Source organism: Cnephaeus nilssonii, assembly GCF_951640355.1.
Source record: "Cnephaeus nilssonii genome assembly, chromosome: 2".
Classification (NCBI taxonomy): Eukaryota; Metazoa; Chordata; class Mammalia; order Chiroptera; family Vespertilionidae; genus Cnephaeus; species Cnephaeus nilssonii.
In genome coordinates, this window is record NC_137073.1 from 84,383,088 (window position 1) to 84,405,964 (window position 22,877).

Consider the following 22,877-nt stretch of genomic DNA (forward strand, 5'->3'; position numbering starts at 1 on the left):
TATTTTAGAGGAGGAAGCAAGCAAAAAATGGTGGTTGTTTGCTGCTAGGTTAATGTGGTACCACATATAAAGATCTTTCAAAAGTTTTGTTATTTTAACCAAATTATTTTATAAGAAGTGTACAGAATATTAAGAGGTAGGAAGAGTTTTTTAGAGAGACCAACAAAAAGCCATATTCACTGTGTCCCAATTGCCTTGAAATGTGAAGGCCCAGAATGCTTGTCTTTTTCAGTTTGATCCTTTCTAGTTATAACAGTTCTGTAGTTAGAGTTTTCTCTCAGTTTTTATTGGCTTCATCTTTCATTCTCCTAAGGGAGGAGATCTCTTTGGGTACAGTTGTTGAGTCTTGTGTTCTGCTGGCCCGGAACTGGCCAGTGCAATTGAACTTCTTTCTTCCATGTGGTGATGGAAATAGAGAAGGCTGGCCAGACTGTTCCTCATGGGACTATTTGCCATTTCCCTGAAGACATGGGCAGCTCTAGTTTGTCCCTCCACTTAACAGTGTAAATATGTGGTCTCTGTAGGTATTGTTGGGGGCATTTGCTGCCAACTCTGAAGAGACCTAAGCATTTCTTGTTCCTCTTTGGTCCCAGATACAAGTGGATCTTTGCCTGGCATAGGGTAGGGCTAGAACGAGGTTGTTCCAGGCTTCTTATAGTTACTTCAACTTTGCAATATCTGCTTGATAAACTATCTTTTGATGGTTGATTGGGGATTGAGTAGAGAGTTTTATAGTCAGAATGAAAGACATAATGTAAAATTCCCTTTTCAAAATATCTTTAAGAAAGAATGTATAAATTCTATTCAGTCTGAAATCATTTAGAGGCAGAACTTGATAATTTCACTCAACTCTGACTCTAGAATATTATAATATAGCAATGATAAAATAATGAAAAGCTTTAAGATTGTTTTGTAACTTACCTATTACATGTGTGAGCTAATTGTTATCATGAGTTAATTGTTATCATGGTCAACCCTGTCAATACTAGGAAAATATTGAATATTTCAAAGAAAATTATCATTGTTCACATTTAATAAAAATGCCTTTCGGAAGGACATAAAAGAAAGAGTGGGTTTTTTAAAAAAATGGAAGTAAGTGATTTTTCTCATTGTGTTATAATAGATTTCAATGTAGACATAAATCATATTTGTCTAAGCAAAATGTATAATGTCAATTTATTTAATGTCAATTTCCCCCATGAAAACTTTTCTGTCATATTTGTGTAAGCAAAATATATAATGTCAATTTATTTGATGTAAGTTTTCCCCATAAAAACTTTTCTGATTTTGAATATCTGTACAGAACATACATATACACAAAGGTTAGTACTTAGTGGGTGCCCTGTTAATGTTTCTCTTTCTATCTTATTCTCTTTTTTTCAATAGGGCCTAATTGTTCAGATTTGAAACAGCCTATGTACGTGGGATTTGAGAAAGATGTCTTTAAGACCATAGCAGATTACTATGGTCACTTGAAAGAGCCTCTGCTTACATTTCATCTTTTTGATGCCTTTGTCAGTGTTTTAGGTAAGTTGGAATATAATGAGCATTTATCTGCATTACTAATACTGAATCATTTCATTTTCATTATCATGAGACTCTATTAGCCAAACTTCCATAGTGTTTTTGAAATGAAAACTAAAAGGTACTTGCCTAGTTGGTGTCCTGTCCTTAAAGGGGGAAATGAAAATGGTTAAGCTCTATTATGAAAATCAAAGCAAGGACAACTAATTATTTCTTAAGAAAGAAAAATATGTTGTATGTCATTTTTGTATAAAAAAGTATGAGTTAGTTGATAGAGAAGAACGTAAATTTGACATTTACTGTTCATGAGTAAATCTGCTACTCTGGATGTGATGTCATAAATAGGTATGGAAGTTGTATTTTCATTTAGAAATCTAATTTATTTTTATGGAAGAATCAGATTTTATAGAGCTATATGTTATTTGTGGCATGCAAAATATAGTAACTTTATCATTTTGTAAAACTTGTTGCTATTCCTCACTTAGATTTGTACTTCAGGATTTACACTGTCAAGAAAACATGGTGAGCCCTAGCCAGTTTTGCTCAGTGGATAGAGCATCGGCCTGTGGACTGAAGGGTCCTGGTTTGATTCCGGTCAAGGGCACAGGCCCGGGTTGCAGGCTCGATCCCTAGTAGGGGGCGTGCAGAAGGCAGCTGATCAGTGATTCTCTCTCATCATTGATGTCTCTATCTCTCTCTCCCTCTCCCTTCTCTGAAATCAATAAAAATGTATTTTAAAAAATAACTTAAAAAATTGAAAAAGAAAACATGGTTAAAAGGAAAAAAATCAACATTTGCTATGGCTCTTTCTGAAACTGTTTATTTTTCTAGGAAATCAGATTTTCCTCTTGCTTTATGATTGTTCAAAAATACTACTGTTTTATTGTCAAAAGGTTTGCTTTAATAACCAGACCATTGTATGGGTATCATCCTCTGTTATGTAAATTTATACGAATTAGAATACTCTTGACTTGAGTAATGTGGGGTTAGCAATCTTCCCATTTTCTTTTATCCCCTTTCTCCTCCTTTTCGTCTTACTTACTTCTTGGGAAGTATGGATGTCGCCATAGTATCCTAGCAAAATAAAGTATTAACAATATGTGAATAATTTACCTGATCTCATAGCACAGTACTTTAAATTTTAAGATTTTGTAGGATTTTTGATAATAAGGAAGAAAAACAACAATTATAAATCATGTACATAAGGGTGAGTCTGTTTTCAGAGAGACATTATTGGGAACAGATGAAGGGATTTGTCTTGTTCCTGAGTTTTGAAGCCACTGGGTCATCTTGGTATTTTGTTTATAACCAAGGAGGACTGGGGGCTTATGTACTGGTGAATATCATGCCTAATGATGAGTACTTGCTGTTGTTGAGTATGCATAGGGACTGACTGAGTAGATTCTCATTATCGCTACTTAATTACCATTATGCTACTGGTAAAAGAATTCTAAAAACTGGATTAAAAATCACTTCTTAGATTTTTCCCCCTCATTTTCCATTTTCATAATGTCTTATTGTAAAATTATCTGATTTAGAAACAAAAGAACTCGGAACTTTTAAAAATGAATTCTAATTTGAATCAGTTATATTTATTATGTCTCTGGTCTATTCTACGACAATTGTCCATTTTGAACTCAGCTAGGAATTACAGCTGATTATTTCCAAATTGATGTCAGAGGCAGCCACCCTCTAAAATATCATCAATAGAGGGTTTATTGTGGAGAAGGATAAATAGAATAGAGAATTTATCACACTTGGGTATCAGCAAGACTAGACTAATGTGTGTAAATGGTCATGATATAGTAACCTTCCCTGATCCAATCCTTCTCTTTAAAAATAAATAAATAAATAATAAATGCACACACACACACACACATTATTGATTTCAGAGTGGGAGGGAGACTGAGAGAGATATAGAAACATCAATGATAAGAGAGAATTATTGATTGGCTGCCTTCTGCACACCCCACACTGGGGTGGGGGAATCAAGTCTGCAACCCAGTTATATGCCTTGACTGGGAATCTACCATGACCTCCTGGTTCATAGGTCAACCCTCAACCATTGGGCCCTGCCAGCAGGACTGATACAGTCTTTCTTAAGTGAATATGTTTGAGATACCCTGCATTAAAAACCATATCCTTATGTAGTAAAAGAAGAAAGTCTTCTAGATTACGAAAGACTATAATTTGTTTATATGATTAACAAAGACTATTTAATACTAGAGGCCCAGTGCATGAAATTCATGCATGGTTAGGGTCCCTAGGCCTGGCTGGCGATCAGGGCCGATCAGGGCCTGCTGGCTGGGGCCTTCCTTCCCACTCCCCCCCACCCCCCCCCCACCCCCCGGCTGCGGGTTCCAGCTGGGGCCTTCCTTCGTTCCATGCTGCCCCCTGGTAGTCAGCGCACGTCATAGCGAGCTGTCGAACTCCCGGTCAGTCAAACTCCCAGTCTGTCGAACTCCCAAGGGGACAATTTGCATATTAGCCTTTTATTAATATAGGATAGAAATCCTGTTACAGCCTGTGGAAAAAGATATCTAGAAACTGTGTATCTACAAACTAGATGTGTAGGTTGAATCCCAGGAGGGTTAACTCATTCCTTAAACCTTTTGACTTACTTTGACTGGAATAGGATGCCATTAGGTAAACATATTTTAAAGTAGGTAGTCAATTTTGTGTAGAAGCTAAAAATCCTACAGCATTTTCAATGGAAATGATTTTCAGTTTTGTTAATGAGTTTCTTTTGAGGTCTATTCTTTGATCTCTAGCATGAAATAATGCTAGCTAATGCCAAAGCTGTGACCCTGAGAGCAGTTAATCATTTTTGATATATGAAACAAGGCATCTAAGAGTTCTTAAAAGAAAAAAAAAAGGACTTTTCAGAGATGTAAGACTTATTCTTTACTTATAATTTTAAAAAATGATTTAATTTGGCTCAGTAGTCTGACCTAACATAACTGTCCATAATGATTAACTTTTATTTCCAAAATGGCAATTCCTTGTATTAAGATCAGAATTCATCTGACCCTTGAATTGGGTGAATGAGGTAGTACAGCATCCTTTACTCACACTCCACACACACCCTAGATTCTGTGAAGCTTGCAGTAATTTGGCACATTGAGGAAAGGGCAGCAGATAGGAAGGAAGCACATAGGGCATGGGAGCAAGGTAGAGTACTTTTGAAAATTGGGTGACTTATGGGTTGCGTGTGTAATCTGAGATCACAGTAGTGTTCTGTGGGCCAATCTGGCTCATACATACATGTGGCCTGTATGTTTTAAAAAGAAATTTAATTAGTTGCCAAACTCCAAGAAACAAATTTATGTAAGAATTTATAATATTGGATTCTTTAGAAAAATGGGAGGATCTGGCAATTCTGCGCTTGAATTTTGAGTGGCACAAACTGCAGCAACTGTGTAGTGTCTCCACTAGAAGGAGCAAGTGTTTCAGGGACATGAATTCTAGTTTGCCAAGTCTCCAATGCTCCCCATTGCTTTTCAGACTCTAAAGCCCAGTTCACTCGATCCCCTTTGCTCATTTATTCCATTTATCTGTTCCTGTAGGCAGTTGAGCCCAAGACTCCTGGTTTATTTGCTAGTAGGCTGGAAGACTGAGATAGTAGCTCTTTGCTGTTCCCTTCTTTATAAATGTTAAGTTTATAAAATGCCATTGAAATTCAATAGACTGATTGTACACTGGATTATCTTACTCAAAGGTTGAGATCTCCTCCTGTGTTTTTAACCTAGAAGTATCCATAAGGATAGTTTTCTATTCTTTGGCTCTTTTCTTTTTCTTTTTCTTTTTTCCTTCAGAGAGTGCCTAGGTAGTGTGCTTGATCAAACAGAGGGCTCTTGTCTATGTTAGTCCAAGTTCTTGCTGGTGATGCTCTCTGCTCTCAGGGCTCCGGTCTTGCTTATGACTGGAGCTTTTAAAGATGCAGATGGGCCAAGGTAGAGATATTGAATCACCTCCAAATGTAAGGACTACTGTTATATGTTAAGATTGTTGGCAAAAGTGGCATTAGGTACTTCTTAAAAGGTGGAAATTTAGAGAAATGCCTAGGTATTCCCTGGTTATAACTAAATGCATAAGATATTTATAAGCATACTGTTAGTCACTAGGATGATTGAAAAAGCTTTTGGGAAAAAAAAATCTTTCTCCCACCATTCAGCAGGATAAATTCCAGCTGTGTTAGAGAATTAAATGTAAAAAATTCAAATTCTAAAACATAGTTGATATTTATCTGATGTTGGGGTAGATGAAGGACTTTCTAAGCATAAAAGCAAAAGAAGTCATAAATATGCTAAAGCATTGGGACTCTTCCTGTAGGAAAGGGCATCATTTTGTGCGTGGGTGAATCTATATCTACTTTTAAGCAATTCACAAAGGCGTCTTGTTTGCCTTTCTTTAAAAACCTCTGGTCTCTCTTGCTGTGTCTTTCTTTAGGCAGGGTGTTCTTTCCAATTGATGTGTAGTCTGAATTCTTTAGGCTTAGTATAAACCTTTTCCTTTTTATATCTCTTTTCAGTGAAAATGAAACCTGACATGTTTTTTTATTCCTTTGGTTGTTCAAAACTGCAACAAACCCTTTTTGAATCTCTTGTTCCCTGGCTGAACAGACATGGGCCCATTGCCTTTCTGGGAACTCCGGGCCCTCTAACAGTCTTCATATTTCACTTCTTTTGTGAAGCTCCCATAAGGAATAGCTTATTGTTAACATTACACATGTTAGTGGAATGATTGGGTCTACTTTACAAAAATAAAAATTTGTTTTCCTAATTATTTGAAAATAAAAATCTGATATAACCATTGGGGAATGGGAGGGAGTACAACAAGGGAAGGTCATCATGGCCAGTGTCACCTAACCTCTAATGATATAGAATATTATAAATTTTCATTGATTTCATTTATTTCTTAAGGGACAGTTGGGTTTCTTTGAGTATTGAATTATTTACACTTATTGTTTCTCAATACAGCTAAATAATGAAATGTTTTCAGGACTGAAAAAAACTCACAGATAATTTGGTGGATTTTTAATTATCTTTTTATTATTTTATTCTTATTTCATCATTGAAAACATTGCCAAACTCAGGTAACTTAGTTTGTTGACCTAGTTGTATTGACTTTGATAAGTTTTCTCATTGATAAGTGACAGTAATGCCTGTCATACTAATAGATATAAAACTTAGTGCAATGGGCAACACTTAATTTTCCTACTAGAGTATCTCTTTAAAAAAATTTTTTTTAATTGATTTCAAAAAGGAAGGGAGATGGAGAGAGAGAGAGAGAGAAACATCAATGATGAAAAGAATCATTGATCTGCTGCCTCCTGCACGTCCCCCACTGGGGATCGAGCCTGCAAACTGGGTATGTATTCTGACTGGGAATTGAACCGTGACCTCCTAGTTCATAGGTCGACATTCAATCCATGAGCCACACTGGCCAGGCCCCAAAATAAATATCCTTTATGTTTGTTTTGAAAACTACAAAAAATTGAAACAATGCATAAACTAAGATAGGATAATTATATGTTGCTATCTAGTCATTTCTTCTTTCAAATGATAGGACGATTTTTATGTAAAAAATCTGTGATTGAAATAAACACTATTATATCATTCTGAAAAGGAAACAAGTTACCTATGGGGCTACAGAAGGCCCATTTTCTCAAGAGAAAGAAGGTTCAGTATTTTTATGATGACATTGAGATTGTAGAAATGGTGAAAGATGAGAAAGTTACTCTTTTAGCTTCCATTTTAGGAAAATAAAATGAATCGAAATAATAAAATAGTTACAACATTAAAATTCTTTGGCTGTAAAATGAGAGTAGAATGCTAATGTTCTTCAGAAGTTCTTAAAACCGAACCTAAAAAACCAAGACACTCTTTAATATCAGTAATACTTTATGATCTTGAAGAACCTGAAAATACTTGCTGAAGATGTTTGTTATAAAAGTCTCAGTTCAAACTCAGTAGTTCCCTAAGCCATTATTTCAGAAACTGGGTGTTGGATGTGAAATCTATGTGGTAGAACAGCATTAAAAAATAAAAAAAAGACATCCTGTATAATAAAAGCCTAATATGCTAAGTGTCTGGTTGACGGGTCAGCCATTCAACAAATCAAAGCGTAATATGCTAATGATATGCTAAGGCCACTCAACCGCTCGCTATGACATGCACTGACCACCAGGGGGCAGACAGTCGACCGGTCAACCAGGCGCTATGACATGCACCAGCCACCAGGGGGCAGACAGTCGACTGGTCGACCAGTCACTATGACCTGCACTGACCACCAGGGCCAGACGCTCCAACTGGTAGGTTAGCTTGCTGCTGGGGTCTGGCTGATCAGGACTGAGCGAGACAGGCCAGACACGCCCTGGAGCCCTCCCGCGGTCCCTCCCCTGCTGGCCAACCTCCCATGTCTCTCCCTGGCCCTGATCGTGCACTGGTGGGGTCCCTGGGCCTGGCCTGTGCCCTCTTGCAATCCGGGACCCTTTGTGGGGGGTGTCGGAGAGCCTGTTTCGACCTGATCCTGCAGGCCAGGCCGAGGGACCCCACTGGTGCACACATTCGTGTACCCAGCCTTTAGTAGAATAATAACAAAATATCAGAGTGTGTAATATGTAGTAAGAGTAGGTATTTTTATAAACATTTTTGTTTTATATACCTATGAATATGCATATGTGTTGTTATGATGTAAAATATATTTCTTAATTTTAGTTGTAAACAACTTAAAAAAAACACCTCTAAATTTTATCTCTACCTACCTATATAATAAGGTGATTGTGAGGATTTAATGAATGTGAAAGCTTCTCAGAAAGTATAATATTGTTCAAGTATTACTAGTATTAATAGTTCATTATGACAGATGCTTATATTATGCATGGTTTGTCCTTTATGCTTAGCTAAAACAACACATGGTTTGTTCTTTACACTTAGATTAAAAATGCCTTTTAACTGTGGCTCATATAGAGTTATAGAGTTATATTCAGTTTTTCATTTCTATTATAGTGAAATTAGCATTTTAAAGTGGTGTGAGTTTCTTCAGGCATAAACTACATTCTGTTTTTTACTTTATGAGAGGAAACTAGCAGTAGTTATCACCTGGCTTTCATTTTGAACTTTCAAGGAAATTGTTTTGAAGTGCCCTCCTTAGTATAAAAGAGTCAGCTTCAGATTTAGCTATATTCAGAAATTCTTCGTGCTTTTTATTGTCTCTAATCCTTGCCCCCAAGTTGAAGAATGTAGAATGGTATTTTCTTTGACTGCTTATTAAATGTTTGTGGTACTCTTTGAATCAGCATTTCTACTTCTAGGCACTTATCCTTAGGAAATAATTGACCACCTGGAAAAAGTGGCACAATATTTAGAGTCCATGCCCTAGACTATATGGGCTCAGAACCACTAACTAGCTGTGTATTTGGGCAAATGACCTAATCTCTCTCTTCTTTTTAAAAAACCTTTGTTGTTGAGAGTATTGGGAATGTAAAATATTTTGTAAACTTTTGGCGGTTCCTTAAAAAGTTAAATATAGTAGGTCCTCGGGTTATATTGGAGATCCATTCCTATGACATGACGTAACATGATTTTCGCCGTAAGTCGGAACCCACCTACATAAGCACCTACATCACTCACATGGAGCACATACACAGCAGTAATGAAGTGAAACAGTAAAAGAAATATGTAAAAGAAAGATAACAATTCCTGACCTTTACTTGTGGTAAATAAATAAATAAATAACATAAAGCACATATGTACATATGTCGAAATGAGAGAATTTTTTTAATAAATAAACTAGAAGCCTGGTGCACAAATTTTGTGCACGGGGGGGGGGGGTCCTCTCAGCCCAGCCTGCACCTTCTCCAATCCAGGACCCCTCGGGGGATTTAGACCCGATCCCGGGGATCGGACCTAAACAGGCAGTTGGACATCCCTCTCACAATCCGGGACCGCTGGCTCCTAACTGCTCACCTGCCTGCCTGCCTGATCACCCCTAACCGCCTCTGCCTGCCAGCCTGATTGCCCCTAACTGCCCCCCCTGCTGGCCTGGTTGCCCCCAATTGCCCCCCCCCCCCCCCCCCCCGCCGGCCTGGTTGCCCTCAACTGCCTCCCCTGCCAGCCTGGTTGCCCCTCACTGCCCCCCTCTGCTGGCCTGGTCACCCCTCAGCCTGGTTGCCCTTCACTGCCCCCCTCTGCCGGCCTGGTCACCCCTCACTGCCCCCACTGCTGGTTTGGTCGCTCCACGCAGCCTGCTGTTTAGTCGTTTGGTCGTCCCTCACTAACCCCCCTGCCAGCCTTGTCACCCCATGCAGCCTGCTATTCGGTCATTACTGTGAGTGCGTCCTGACCAATTTGCAGATTACCCTTTTATTAGTATAGATGGGAGATGGTGACGTAACCACAAAACAATGTATGTCGAGTCCGACGTAACCTGAGGACTGTCTGTGTGGAGTTAACATGTGATTTGGCAATTCCACTTTGGGTTTTATACCCAAAATAATTGAAAACATATGCCTACACAACTTGTACATGAATGTTCATACCAGCATTACTCAGAATAGCCAAAACGTAGAAACAACTGAAATGCCCATCAAATGATGAATGAATAAAATGTAGTATATCTACGCAAAGGAATATTATTCAGCCATATAAAGGAGTAAAATACTTTACATACTATAACATGGATGAATAGTGAAGACATTATTCTAGGTGAAAGAAGCCAGACTCAAAATTACATATTGTATGCTTTCATTATATGAAATGTTCAGAATAGATAGATCTATAGAGACAGAAATTATTGGTTTCCAGGGGCAGGGGAGATTATAGGAATTAACTGCTAATAGGAATGGGGATTTCTCTTTGGAATGACAAAAATGTTTTTTGAATGAAATAGTGGTTAGGTGCATAGCTTCATGAATATACTAACCCCCCCCCCCCCCCACACACACACACACACAAACCCACAAAGAGAACAAATCCACTGAATTGTACAAAAGATAGTCTCATAAAAAAGATAGTCTCATAAAAAAAAAAAGAACAAAGAAATAAGAACCAAATTGAACTTTAGGAGTTAAAAAAATACAGTATTGCAAAGGAAAATCTCATTGGATGGGATTAGGAGCAGATTAGACAATGCAAAAAAACATCAAGGAACTTAAATACTAACATAGCAATAAAAGCTAGCCTGAACAAAGTATGGAGAGAAAAAAAAACCTGTGAGTGGGGACTAAACTGAACAGCCTCAGTGACATATAGGACAGTAAATATCAAGCAGTCTGTTATACATAAAATCCCTGAAGGAGGCTTCTCAAACTGGCTCACATCCCTTTGCCACATCCCCATCATTCTTACAGCACTGGCACTATAGGCTCATCTTGTACTTCCTTTTCCAAGCCTTGGAACCAGCCATTTCTTCAAGGATTCTTGGTTCCTTTTAGTAAAGTGATATTTAGAAGCCAAGACCTAGTGCTAGATGTGCTCATTATTATTGGAGGTATTGCTCATAAAAAGAAAATGTTCTTAAATAGCACGTAAAAAAGGAACCCTGCAATTTGATTTCCATCAAAATACTATTTGAGAGGTGGTGGTGGTGGTGGTGATGGTGTTAAATTGGCAGAACAGAGACTAATATAAGAGACATCCATGTGCCCATCCTCCCCAATTTAACACTAGATTTTGCTTCTATATGTAGAAGCAAAATCTCTAGCAAATTGCTTTCCAGAGTGGTTCCATCAATTTACACGCCCATTAGCATTATACTCCTATTTGACCATTTCCTTACTGATATTTGGTTTCATCTGGTTTTTTAATTTTTCTAATCTGGAAAGGAATCTTATTGCTATTTATTGGTTATGTGGGTTTCTTCTTGGGTGAAAGACTTTTTCTATCCTTTACCTGTTTCTCTCTCTCTCTCTCTCTCTCTCTCTCTCTCTCTCTCTCTCTCTCTCTCTCTCGTCAGTCTAAAATATATATTCTGAATACTAGTAGTCTTTTTTTACCTTAAGTCTGACAGATATCATTTCGTAGTCTGTGACTTGTCTTTAATCACAAGATAAAGAGCTTTTGTGTTTTACTTTGTCAAATTAATTTTTGTGTCTCATGAAGTCTTTCTATCTTTTTTTTCACAAGGAGCTTCTATATTTCTAAGATTTTTAAAAATATGTTTTTATTGATTTTTTAGAGAGAGAGGAAGGGAGAGGGACAGAGCTTGAACCTCAGTGGAGGGCATGCAGGAGGCAGCCAATCAATGATTCTCATCATTGATGTTTCTATCTCTTTTTCTTTCTCCCTTCCACTCTGAAATATAAAAATATTTATTAAAATAATAAATATAGCCCTAACTGGCTTGGCTCAGTGGATAGAGCATCAGCCTGCGAACTGAAGGGTCCCAGGTTCGATTCCCGTCAAGGGCATACCTTGGTTGTGGGCACATCCCCAGTAGGGGGCGCGCAGGAGGGAGCTGATCTATGTTTCTCCCTCATTGATGTTTCTAACTCTCTATCCCTTTCCCTTCCTCTCTGTAAAAAATCAATAAAATATATTTTTTAAAAAGTAATAAATATAAAGCAAACATTTTTGATTTTGATGAAATACACTTCATAATTTTCTTTTATGGTTCATGCTTTTTGTGTCTCAAGAAATCTTTGCCTACCTTTAAATATTATATTATTTCACATATAATGTTACTACGTTGCAGTATTTTTTCATTTTTCCCTTTGTACTATTGTTTCATACATTATAATCCTACATATGTTTTTTAATAACACTTTATAAATCCTACTACACATTGTTATTTTTTCTTTAAACAGATACTTTTCCTTCAAAGAAATTAAGAAACATAAAGCAAGTTTTATCTACCCACATATTTGGTATTCTTCATTTCTTTGTGTAGATCCAGGTTTTCATCTGATATCATTTTCCTTTTGCTTGGAAAGTGTTCTTAACATTTTTTTATAGTATAGGTCTATTGGGAAACAAATTCTGTGCTTTTTTGGAGGGTGGAGAGGGGGCTCTGAAAAGTACTTCTTTTGACTTATTTCTGAAAGATATTTTCAGTGGATATAAATTCTGTGTTAAAATGTTTTTGTTCTTTCAGCACTTTAAAATTGTCTATGGTAATTCCTTATTTTTGTTCCTCTGGCCATAATGTGTCCTTTTTTCCTCTGACCACTTTTGAGGTTTCCTCTATCATGACTTCTATGATTTTTAGGAATTTAATTACAATGTGCCTTTATGTGATTTTCTTTGTGTTTATTATACTTTGATTCATTGAATTTTTTTTATCTGTTCTTTTATAGATTTCATCAAATTTGAAAACTTTGGGGCCATTATTTCTTCAAATATTTTTCTACACCTCCTTCCCCTTTTCTAATTATACATGTATTAGATCATTTGATATTTTTCCACAGGTTGCTGCAGCTCTGGTCATTGCCCTCTTTCCCCTCTCCCCCCCCCCCCCCCCCCCCCCACACACACACACACACACACTTTTCCCTCTCTCTGTTTCTATTTTGGCTAAAGTTTATATTACTGTGTGTCTAAGTTTCTTGATTTTTTTTCACAGTATGTAATCTGTAATGGTTTTCATCTACTGAATGTTTGAGGCTTAGTATATTTCATCTCTAGAAGATCCATTTGGTTCTCTTTTATATTTTCCATTTCTCTCCTCACTATGTTCATATTTCTTTTAACCCTTTGCACTCGCTTGCTTTTTTCTCGATTCCTTTATTCTAATGCTAACCGTGTCGAGTCACACTCGACATTCGAGTGCAAAAGGTTAAATATATGAACATAGTTAGAATACCTATGAATGTATAGCATATTTTTCTGCTAATTCCTTTATCTGTCACTAGTGGCCTGGTGCACGAAATTCGTACGGGGGGGGCAGGGAAGGGTGCACGAATTTCGTGCACCGGGCCACTAGTGACAGATAAAGGAATTATCCTTGTATTATCCTAGAGGCCTGGTGCACAAAATCGTACATGGTTAGGGTCCAGCACCCTATCCAATCTGGGACCCCTCAGGGGATAACTGGCAGTTGGTCATCCCTCTCACAATCCAGAACTGCTGGCTCCTAACAGCTCGCCTGCCTACCTGATTGCCCCTATCTGCTTCTGCCTGCCAGCCTGATTGTCCCTAACTGCTCCCCTGCTGGCTTGATTGCTCCTAACCACCTCTGCCTTCGCCCCGCATCCAGGACCCAGGATTCCCTCCTCCAGCCGACCACAGGCACTCGGGATCCGGGCTTCCCTCCCTCTGGTCAGCCATAGGCACCCAGGCTGGCTGCAGCTGCAGGGGATAGTGGGCAGGTGGCTTCGCCTAAGTTGCAGCCGCAAGTTCTGGCGCCTGGGACTGTGGGGTGGGCGGCTTCTCCGTCTCCCAGGCCACAGCCAGCCGCAGGTACTGGTGCCCGGGACTGCGGGGTGGGCGGCTTCTCTGTCTACCAGGCTGTAGCCAGCTGCAGGTGCTGGCGCATGGACCGCAGGTGGGTGGCTTCTCCGTCTTCCCTGGGATGCAGTGTGGTCGACTTTGGCTGGCTGTGGCCTGGGATCACGGGGCAGGTGGCTTCTTCGTCTTCCAGGCTGCAGCCAGCCTCAGGTGCTGGTGCCCGAGTTCGACTCCCACAGGCCCAGAGCAGCTGGGGGGCGGGGCTGCCGCCATCTTTTCAGGTTAATTTGCATACTCTCTCTGATTGGCTGTTGGGCATAGTGCAGTGACGGTAATTTGCATGTTTCTCTTTTATGAGTGTAGATTCCTGAATTACTTTTTACTCTGGCAGCTGTAGATTGTAAGCGTGTAACAAGGAGGAAGGAAGATGCAAGGTTTAGGTAAAGTAGCAGTTGGAACTGGTAAGAATTAATTAAATTCTAGATCTATTTCTCCACAAAGCCTTCCACTTTTTCCATGAAGCCTTCTATCACATTAGCCCACAAATCCCTGTTGTTGTTTTTTTCAATTATACAGAGAGTCAAATTTCACCTTATCTTATGTATCTGAAGAGTATTTGTACATACAGGGTGGGGCAAAAGTAAGTTTACAGTTATTCCTATGTAAAATAATATAGTAATCTATAATAATAAAAGGGTAATATGCTAATTAGACCAGATGTCTTCCGGACGTCCTTCCTGATGAAACTGGGGCTGGAGGGAAGCTAGCCAGGGTCCCGGGTGCCTGCGAGCGGACCGGGAGAAGCCAGCCCGGGTCCCAGGTGCTGGAGGGAAGCCAGTGCTGGCAGCCAGGGGAAGGAAGGCCTACTCTTGCATGAATTTTTGTGCATTGGGCCTCTAGTCCTATATAATAAAAGGCTAATATGCAAATTGACCCCTTGACCGGGAATTCAACCAGGGGGTGGGGCCAGCCCACCAACTGCCTGCAGCCCCTCTCCCAGTCAGGCCAGCTGGACCCTATCCATGTACGATTTTGTGCACCAGGCCTCTAGGATAATACAAGGATAAACTGTTTCATGTACTCAAAACTGTAAACCTACTTTTTGCCCCACCCTTATATTACCCATAATTCTCCAGTGGCTTCTCAGATCACTTACAATAAAACCCAAAGTCATTAATGATAGTCTACAAGGTTCTGCATATCTCTTGGCTTCCTCTCTAACCTCATTTCTGATTTGAATATTTATTACACACTACTCTCTTCACACTAGCCTCATTGCTGTTCCTCAAATAATTCAAGCATACTCACACATTAAAATCTTTATTGATATTTCCTCCACCTTGAAAATTTGTCTCTTTGATATTTCCCTGGCTTACTGTTATTCCTTCAGATGACTGCTCAAATGTCACCTCCTTAGAAAGAGACCTTTTCCAAAACACTAGTAGTATTTTCCCATCACTCCCCAGCTTCTTTTCTTCTTTATTTTTCTTCACAGCATTTTTCTTCCTCACATCATATTTATATACTAGAAGCCCAGTGCCTATACCGGCAGTCAGACATCCCTCTCACAATCCTGGACTGCTGGCTCCTTATTGCTCACCTGCCTGCCTGCCTGGTCACCCATAACTGCCCCCCGCTGCCAGCCAGGTCCCCCTTCAACTGCCCCCCCGCCAGTCTGGTCACCCCTTACTGCCTCCCTTGCCAGCCTGGTTGCCCCTAACTGCCCCTCTCTGCTGGCCTGGTCACCCCTAACTGCCCCCCCACCAACTTGGTTGCCTCTTACTGCCCCCCCACCAGCCTGGTCACCTCATGCAGCCTGCTGTTCATTCGTTTGGCCGTCCCTCACTAACCCCCCTGCCGGCCTGGTCGTCCCATGCAGCCTGCTTGTTCAGTCATTTGGCCATCCCTCACCAACCCCCTTGCTGTCCTGGTCACCCCATGCAGCCTGCTTATTCAGTCATTTGGTCATCCCTCACTAACCCCCCTGCCCGCCTGGTTGTAGGCAGCCATCTTGTGAGGGCATGAGGGTTAATTTGCATATTACCTCTTTATTATATAGGAGGATATCTGTGCTCATTATCTGTTGGGAAGGGAGTTCCATGAGGTCAGACAGGATTTTATTTTATTCCCCAGTGTATCCTTTCTAAAACAGTTCCTGGAATATATGCAGGGCTTCAATAAATTTCTTACCTAATAATAGACAAACATGTAAATTGGCCGTACCTCTGCTACGTCCACAGCCAATCAGAGTGAGTATGCAAATTAGAAGGCCAAAGATGGCAGCCGCCCAACTGCTCCAGGCGCGAAGTGGCCAGGTGGGGAAGGACGCCTGCTATGAGAGGGAGGGCAGGGGGCAAGGGATCTACAGGAACAGAGTGCCGCAGCAAAGACAAGATGGCAGACTCCGGCCGGAGTCTGCAGCAAAAACGAAGATGGCAGACTCCAGCAGGAGTCTGCAGCGAAGATGAAGAAGGCAGACTCTGGCCGGAGCGCAGGCCTGGATCCTGGGTGCCAGAGGAAAACCAGTGCTGGAAGCCAAGGGAAGGAAGGCCTATTGCACGAATCTCTTCGTGCAACGGGCCTCTAGTTTATTAGATAGATGAAAAAATAAATTAAAACGTGGTCATAAACCTTTTTTTCTTTTCACGAATTTGATTATGTAGAATTGAAAGCAGATCTATACAAATGATAATGATAATCAGCAGCAGTATTTCTGGTGAACATTTAGGATCTGAACTTGTATATAACAGCTCCTTCCTCCTTCCTTCTTTCTCTCCAGGCTTGTCCATTGCCTTTGGGATAAAACCCATGCTCTTTAATCTGGCATTCAAGGTTTCTAAGATCTCATCTCTGCTGATATTTTTAGCTTCACTTCTACACAAGCCCTTATACCCTCAAAGCCTATGCTGCATTCATATTGAGTGACTTACTGTTCCTCTAATATGCCTCTTGCAGATGTCTCTTGAAGCATCTCTTACATTTATATTTTGTCACTTTTTTTTTGTGGGTCTCTCCTTTTCACAGGAAAGGGACCTGGCATATTTTTTAAAATTCCAGGACCTAGCATAGTTCCTGACATATCATAAATGGTCAGAAAATATTTATGGAATGTGAAAGATGATTTTGCCTTCAAGTCAGAGACTAGAAACTTGAAGAGGTTGGATATAGATTAGTAAATTGACGAAAGCAGTTTGATCTCTGTAGTGGGCTTGGAATGGCTGTGTCCAGGGACAAATGGCTGTGTCCTGGGACAAAAAAGAGCACGCAATGTTAGAATTTTTAGCAAAATCATACTGGGTGCAGAGGAACGGCATGTAGCATAATTGAATCAGCCCCCTTAACCAGAAAAAATAGCTTAAGAGGGAGGAAGGACAGGTATTACTTAGAAGCAGACCTATTTGGCAATGGATTAACCATAGGAGCATTAGTTCTACTGTTTAGTCTGAGAATCGTGTAAGATGGTGATCTGCTCGTCATGAGGAAATAATCAAGGGGGAGAATTCAGGGAAGTGATGGCACATTCATGTTCTTGCTCATGGGGGTTAGGGGTTAATCTGACTGCTCTTGGTTCAGTGGGAAAGAATGCTATGAAAATTCAGTTATAATCTGTTAATGGTGTGGAGGGGGAAATGGCTGTATTTGTTGAATACTAGTTGATGGTTTGTATTTTTTGTGCTAATTTGTGAATGATCGTGGATCTATAATCAGTTGGTCCAGTAGTTGAATATGTAAACATGTTCTACATAATTTTAGTAATGTATCCTACCTAATAAAAGAGTAATATGCAAATTGACCCTAACTCGGCTACACCCACAAGCCACGCCCACAAGCCAATCAGAGCGAGTATGCAAATTAACCCAACCAAGATGGCTACAGCCATGGAGAAAGTAGGAGGGAAGCTTGGGTTTCCAAGGCGATAGAAGAAGCCAAGCTTTCCCCTGCCCTGGCCGGCCTAAGCCTCCACTCAAGGCTACAAAGTTTCAATTATAGAAGGTAAACAAATCCAAACAGAAATGGCTGCCAGCCACGGAGCGAGCAGGAGGCTTGGCTCTGCTCCAGGCTACAAAGTTTCAATTGTAGAAGGTAAATAAGTTCCAGATACCAGGGCCTCCGCTTGGGTCACCAGGGGGCGTGACTGGCCTGCAAACCACCACAGGCCGCTCGCTCAGGCCGCCCCACGTCCCAAGGGGACCCCCACCCTGATCTGGGACACCCTTCAGGGCAAACCAGCTGGCCCCCACCCGTGCACCAGGCCTCTATCCTATCTAATAAAAGAGTAATATGCAGATTGACCATCACTCCAACACACAATATAGCTGCCCCCGTGTGGTCAAAGACCCTGCCCCCAAGTGGACACAAGATGGCCAGTAGGGGAGGGCAGTTGGGAGGCACCAGGCCTGCAAGGGAGGGCAGTTGGAGGCGATCAACCCTGCAGGGGAGGGCAGTTAGGGGTGACCAGGCTGGCAGAGGAGGGAAGTTGGGGGCAAACAGGCTGGCAGGGCAGCAGTTAGACATCAATCAGGCTGGCATGGGAGTGGTTAGGGGGTGATCAGGCTGGCAGGCAGAAGCGGTTAGGGGCAATCAGGAAGGCAGGCAGGCGAGCAGTTGGGAGCCAGCAGTCCTGGATTGTGAGAGGGATGTCTGACTGCCCATTTAGGCCCGATCCCACTGTGATCAGGCCTAAACGGGCAGTCTGACATCCCACGAGGCGTCCCAGATTGGAGAGGGTGCTGGCTGGGCTGAGGGACACCCCCCTGTCCCCGTTCACGAATTTCGTGCACCGGGCCTCTAGTATTTTATAAAAATGTGAACTTTATAGAGTCAAGTAGGCTATAGGTTTTTAAGATTAAAAACTTTTTTTCCTAAATTAGGTTTGTTACAGGAGGAGAAAATGGCCATTGAAGCATTTCAGATTTGCTGCCTCCTCCTGCCACCTGAAAATAGGAGAAAGTTACAGCTGTTAATGAAGATGATGACAAGGATCTGCTCAAATAAGGAGATGCCACCACTTTGTGATGGCCTTGGCACCCGAACACTGGTAGGTTGAGCTATAACATCTAACATGACTTGAGTCTTTGGAATAAAATTAACCTGACTAAAGTGTACTAGCTTGGCAAGCTGAGGAAGATACTAGTACATGGCAGACTTGCTTACGGAGCCATGGCTTGGAATCCACCCAGACTGGTATTGTGCTTTTGGTCTTAGTGTCTTAAAGAACATAATAAAAGTGAGTAGGGTAGACTCTGAGTGTAGAGATACCTGCTGTATCTTGTGTACTGTCAACACAGAGAAGGAAGGTGGACAGAAAGGGTAAGTGATTTCTCAAGAAAACAACACTCTCCTCCAGGTCAAAAGGGTTGCAGAGCCATTATTACTATAACCAGTAGGAGAGATGCAGCATATAAAGGGATTAACGAGGGAAGAAGTAAAATATGGAATTTGACCAGATAACTGAGGAGGAGAAAGAGAACTTGTATCTCCTGAGGTATGACCTAAGGGTCCATGAATGAGGGTTTTTCTTAAAATATGCTCCGTTTTGCTTAAAATTGAGTAATTTTAAATTCTACTTTGTATTGTCAGCATGTGTTTTAAAATGGGGTTATGTTTGGAATTGCTAATTAGCTAAATTTCTTAATTTATCTAAAAAGAAAAGTCTTGGAGTGAAATTGATGCTTCATTGGTGTGTATATGTTATTCCCATATCCTGGTGAACCCTGTGTACCCCTGGGGGTCCACTGGCCCAGTTTTAGATGTGTGGAGTAAGATAGGAGTCCTCAGTGCCCAGGGGAGTGATTCCTGTCCTATTTGGGGAAGGAGTTGGTAGGGAGGCTAGTGGACCTCTCTGAAAAGCTGAAGAAAAGTTTGCACATATTCTCCAGAAGAACACATGTGTCAAATTTTGCATACAATTTCAAGGCATTCATGGGTACCCTGGGGTCTGTAGTCTCCCAATACAGAGTCTCTGTGCACATAAATGTGAATGAAGATCAAGTGTCATCTGTGGTGTTGATAAAGTGATGCCTTATTAGACAGAATTACATGTTTATACGTTTTGAAATACTATCGTCAGCAATAAAATTACTAAGAAAATCAATCCAAAGGATAGCATTAAGAATGGAGTAGTTAATATGAATTCTGTTTATATTTCTGCTTACCGTAAAGGGTCTCATCACTTAATGCACTTCTTGTAAAGTCTCATGGTTTTCTTCAAGGTCACTGTCAAATGTACATTCAAAATCCTAGAGAAAATAACAGTTAACTAGGAAAATAGTGTTTGAGACCCATAAAACTGCTAATAGATTAAAAAAAAATCAATGATGTAATTAGGATATTATCAGACTAAATGGCTATAAAGTACACTGAACTTAAAAGTGCTACATGATCAAGGTCATGGTGGTAGTGATAAGTTACAGAATTTGTTTAAATATATATATTAAAAACCATCTGTGAAAGGGGTTTAAAAGCCTTCAGACAAGCATCTCTGCTAAGTCTCTGTGAGATGCGATGCACATTCTGCTCATGCTGATTAATGAGAAAATCTACACATCTGAGATGACCAGGTGTGGCCAAGTGCCAGGTAGGATGTTCACCCTGTGCTGTGGGCCATTTCTCACTGACTAGTCACATTTGGTTTTTGCAAATTAAGATCGTACTCAATTCAGAGTAGGGAAAAAAATTCATTGGTATTGAACAATGTCCCACACCTTTTTTTTTTCTCTTCTTTTAGATGATTCAGACATTTTCCCGTTGCATCTTGTGCTCCAAGGATGAAGTGGACTTGGATGAGTTATTAGCTGCTAGGTTGGTAACATTTCTGATGGACAATTACCAAGATATTCTGAAAGTCCCTTTGGCCTTGCAGACCTCCATAGAGGAGCGTGTGGCTCACCTACGAAGAGTGCAGGTAAAGGAAGGGATATTCTCAAATCCTGTGAAATTGTCAGCGAGGCTTCTTGGGAGTTTATGTTATGAGGACTAAGTGAATTAATATGTACAAGGTGCTTATAGCAAGGCTTGGCATATAGTAAGCATACAAGTTTGTTATCACTGAAAATTTGTGGGTTGCCTACTTGTGATTGCAAACTCCTTAAGTGAATTTGTTCAGAGTCTATATATACTTCCTGATGGAAATTATTTATATGAAATACATGTCCTCATTCTGAATAGCCCTGCAGCCTACGTACTGTTATTATATTTTTTGGATGAGAAAGCTTTGGCACAGAGAACTTAAGCAACTAGTCCAAGGTCACAGTGCCAGGATTCAAACGGATGAGGTCAGTCTCCAGAATCAGTGCCCCTAACTCCTATGCCATACTGCCTCACTTCAAAACATGGTGTGGTAGGTGAACAAGAGCCATAAAGACCTGGGCCAAACTCCTGGCTCCCCTCTTCCCTAGTTGTGTGGCTCTGGGCAAATCCCTTAACCTCCTTGATTTTAGTTTCTTCAATTGTTAAAATGGGCCACACATGCTGTATAAAGTGGTTGTGAAGCATTTCACAGTATAATACCAAATTATGGATTACTGTAAAACCCCTTGTACAACTGTCTGACATGGTAGGGACCTCTTTGAAAGGGAGTGCTGTTATCGTTATTGCTATAGTATGTGGACCCAAAAATGGGGTTTGTATGTCAGCCTGTAGGAGCAGAAACTTTTGGTAAAGAAATTCTGCTTGGTTCCTTCTGAATGATTCGACCTCTTCTTCACTAAAGCGCTTTTTGAGGTTCCTCAGTTTTGGGGCAGTTTGGCGCTGATCTGGGGTAGATCAGTTGTGAGGCAGGCATTGTTTTTTATACCAGCCTGCTATCAACCTTATTTGCAACCCTCTTCTCCCTGTTGTGCCCTTTAATGAGAGATATCTGGTGTTTTTCTCCTTTTACCTAGGACTCACACTTTATTCCGGCCCTCTCCTGGTTTTACTGGCCAGAATAAAGGGTAAGTCCTAGGTAAATAAAAAGGAAGTGTCCCTTTCTTTCCCTTCTGGTTCTGGCCTGTCTCTCTTAGGTTGTCTCTAACTGATTTGGTAAACTGATGTTGAGGCATGGACTATACCTAATGTACTAACTGTTCTTGGTAACACTTATTTTTAACTGTGGCTTCTGGAAAACTATCTTAAGCCAAAGAAGTGGATAGTTGCAATTTTATCCACTGCCGAAGATCAATAGATGCTCTATTTTTGAGAAGATGACCCTCTTGGACTCTGAAGTTAAGTATTTTTCATGGATGCTCATTTATTCACAGGCTTCCTTTGCTCTGTACAGTGTCTGCACATTTGTTGTTTTCACCTGATTCTCACTATTCACATGTTTGACGATGGTTGTAGGACTTCCCTCTCCATGACAGCTGGGCTAAGGTGTGCAAGGAAGGGAGCACCAGACTCTTCAGATGGGGAAGGAACCTGATAATTCACTGTGTGTCCAACATTGGTTTTGTTTTGAATCATTTTAGAATCAACTTGTTCAGTTTATGTTTCAATTTCAGACATTATTCAGAGTTTTCCCCAGTTAAAACTGAGGAATGACATGGCATTCCTAGTAGGAAGTATGCTGTGTTTAATCTAAACAAATTTTTGTAATTTATTTGAAAATACACTTTTCTTTCTCTGCTAATCCTTTTGCTTCAGATAAAATACCCAGGAGCCGACATGGATATCACTTTATCTGCTCCATCATTTTGTCGTCAAATTAGTCCAGAGGAATTTGAATACCAAAGAGCATACGGCTCTCAGGAACCTCTGGCAGCTTTGTTGGAGGAGGTTATAACAGATGCCAAGCTCTCCAGAAAAGAGAAGAAGAAAAAATTGAAGCAGGTAAAAGGGATATTCTTTTTTTCTCTCTCTCTCTTTATTGATTAAGGTATTACATATGTGTCTTTATCCCCCATTGCCCCCCCCCCCCTAGTCATGCCCTCACCCCCCTGGTGTCTGTGTCCATTGGTTAGGCTTATATGCATGCATACAAGTCCTTTG

At 40.5% G+C, this 22,877-nt stretch overlaps 1 protein-coding gene across 2 annotated transcripts in view; it reads left to right on the forward strand.

Annotated features, from left to right (window-relative positions):
• DEPDC1B (DEP domain containing 1B) overlaps nt 1-22,877 on the forward strand; it is a 66,183-nt gene that overhangs the window by 39,007 nt on the left and 4,299 nt on the right. For both annotated transcript variants that reach the window (XM_079760908.1, XM_079760907.1), the window contains exons 7-10: nt 1,387-1,527; nt 18,782-18,948; nt 20,638-20,814; nt 22,533-22,718. In XM_079760908.1, the coding sequence (XP_079617034.1) occupies nt 1,387-1,527; nt 18,782-18,948; nt 20,638-20,814; nt 22,533-22,718 (671 nt within the window). The remainder of the gene's footprint in view (nt 1-1,386; nt 1,528-18,781; nt 18,949-20,637; nt 20,815-22,532; nt 22,719-22,877) is intronic.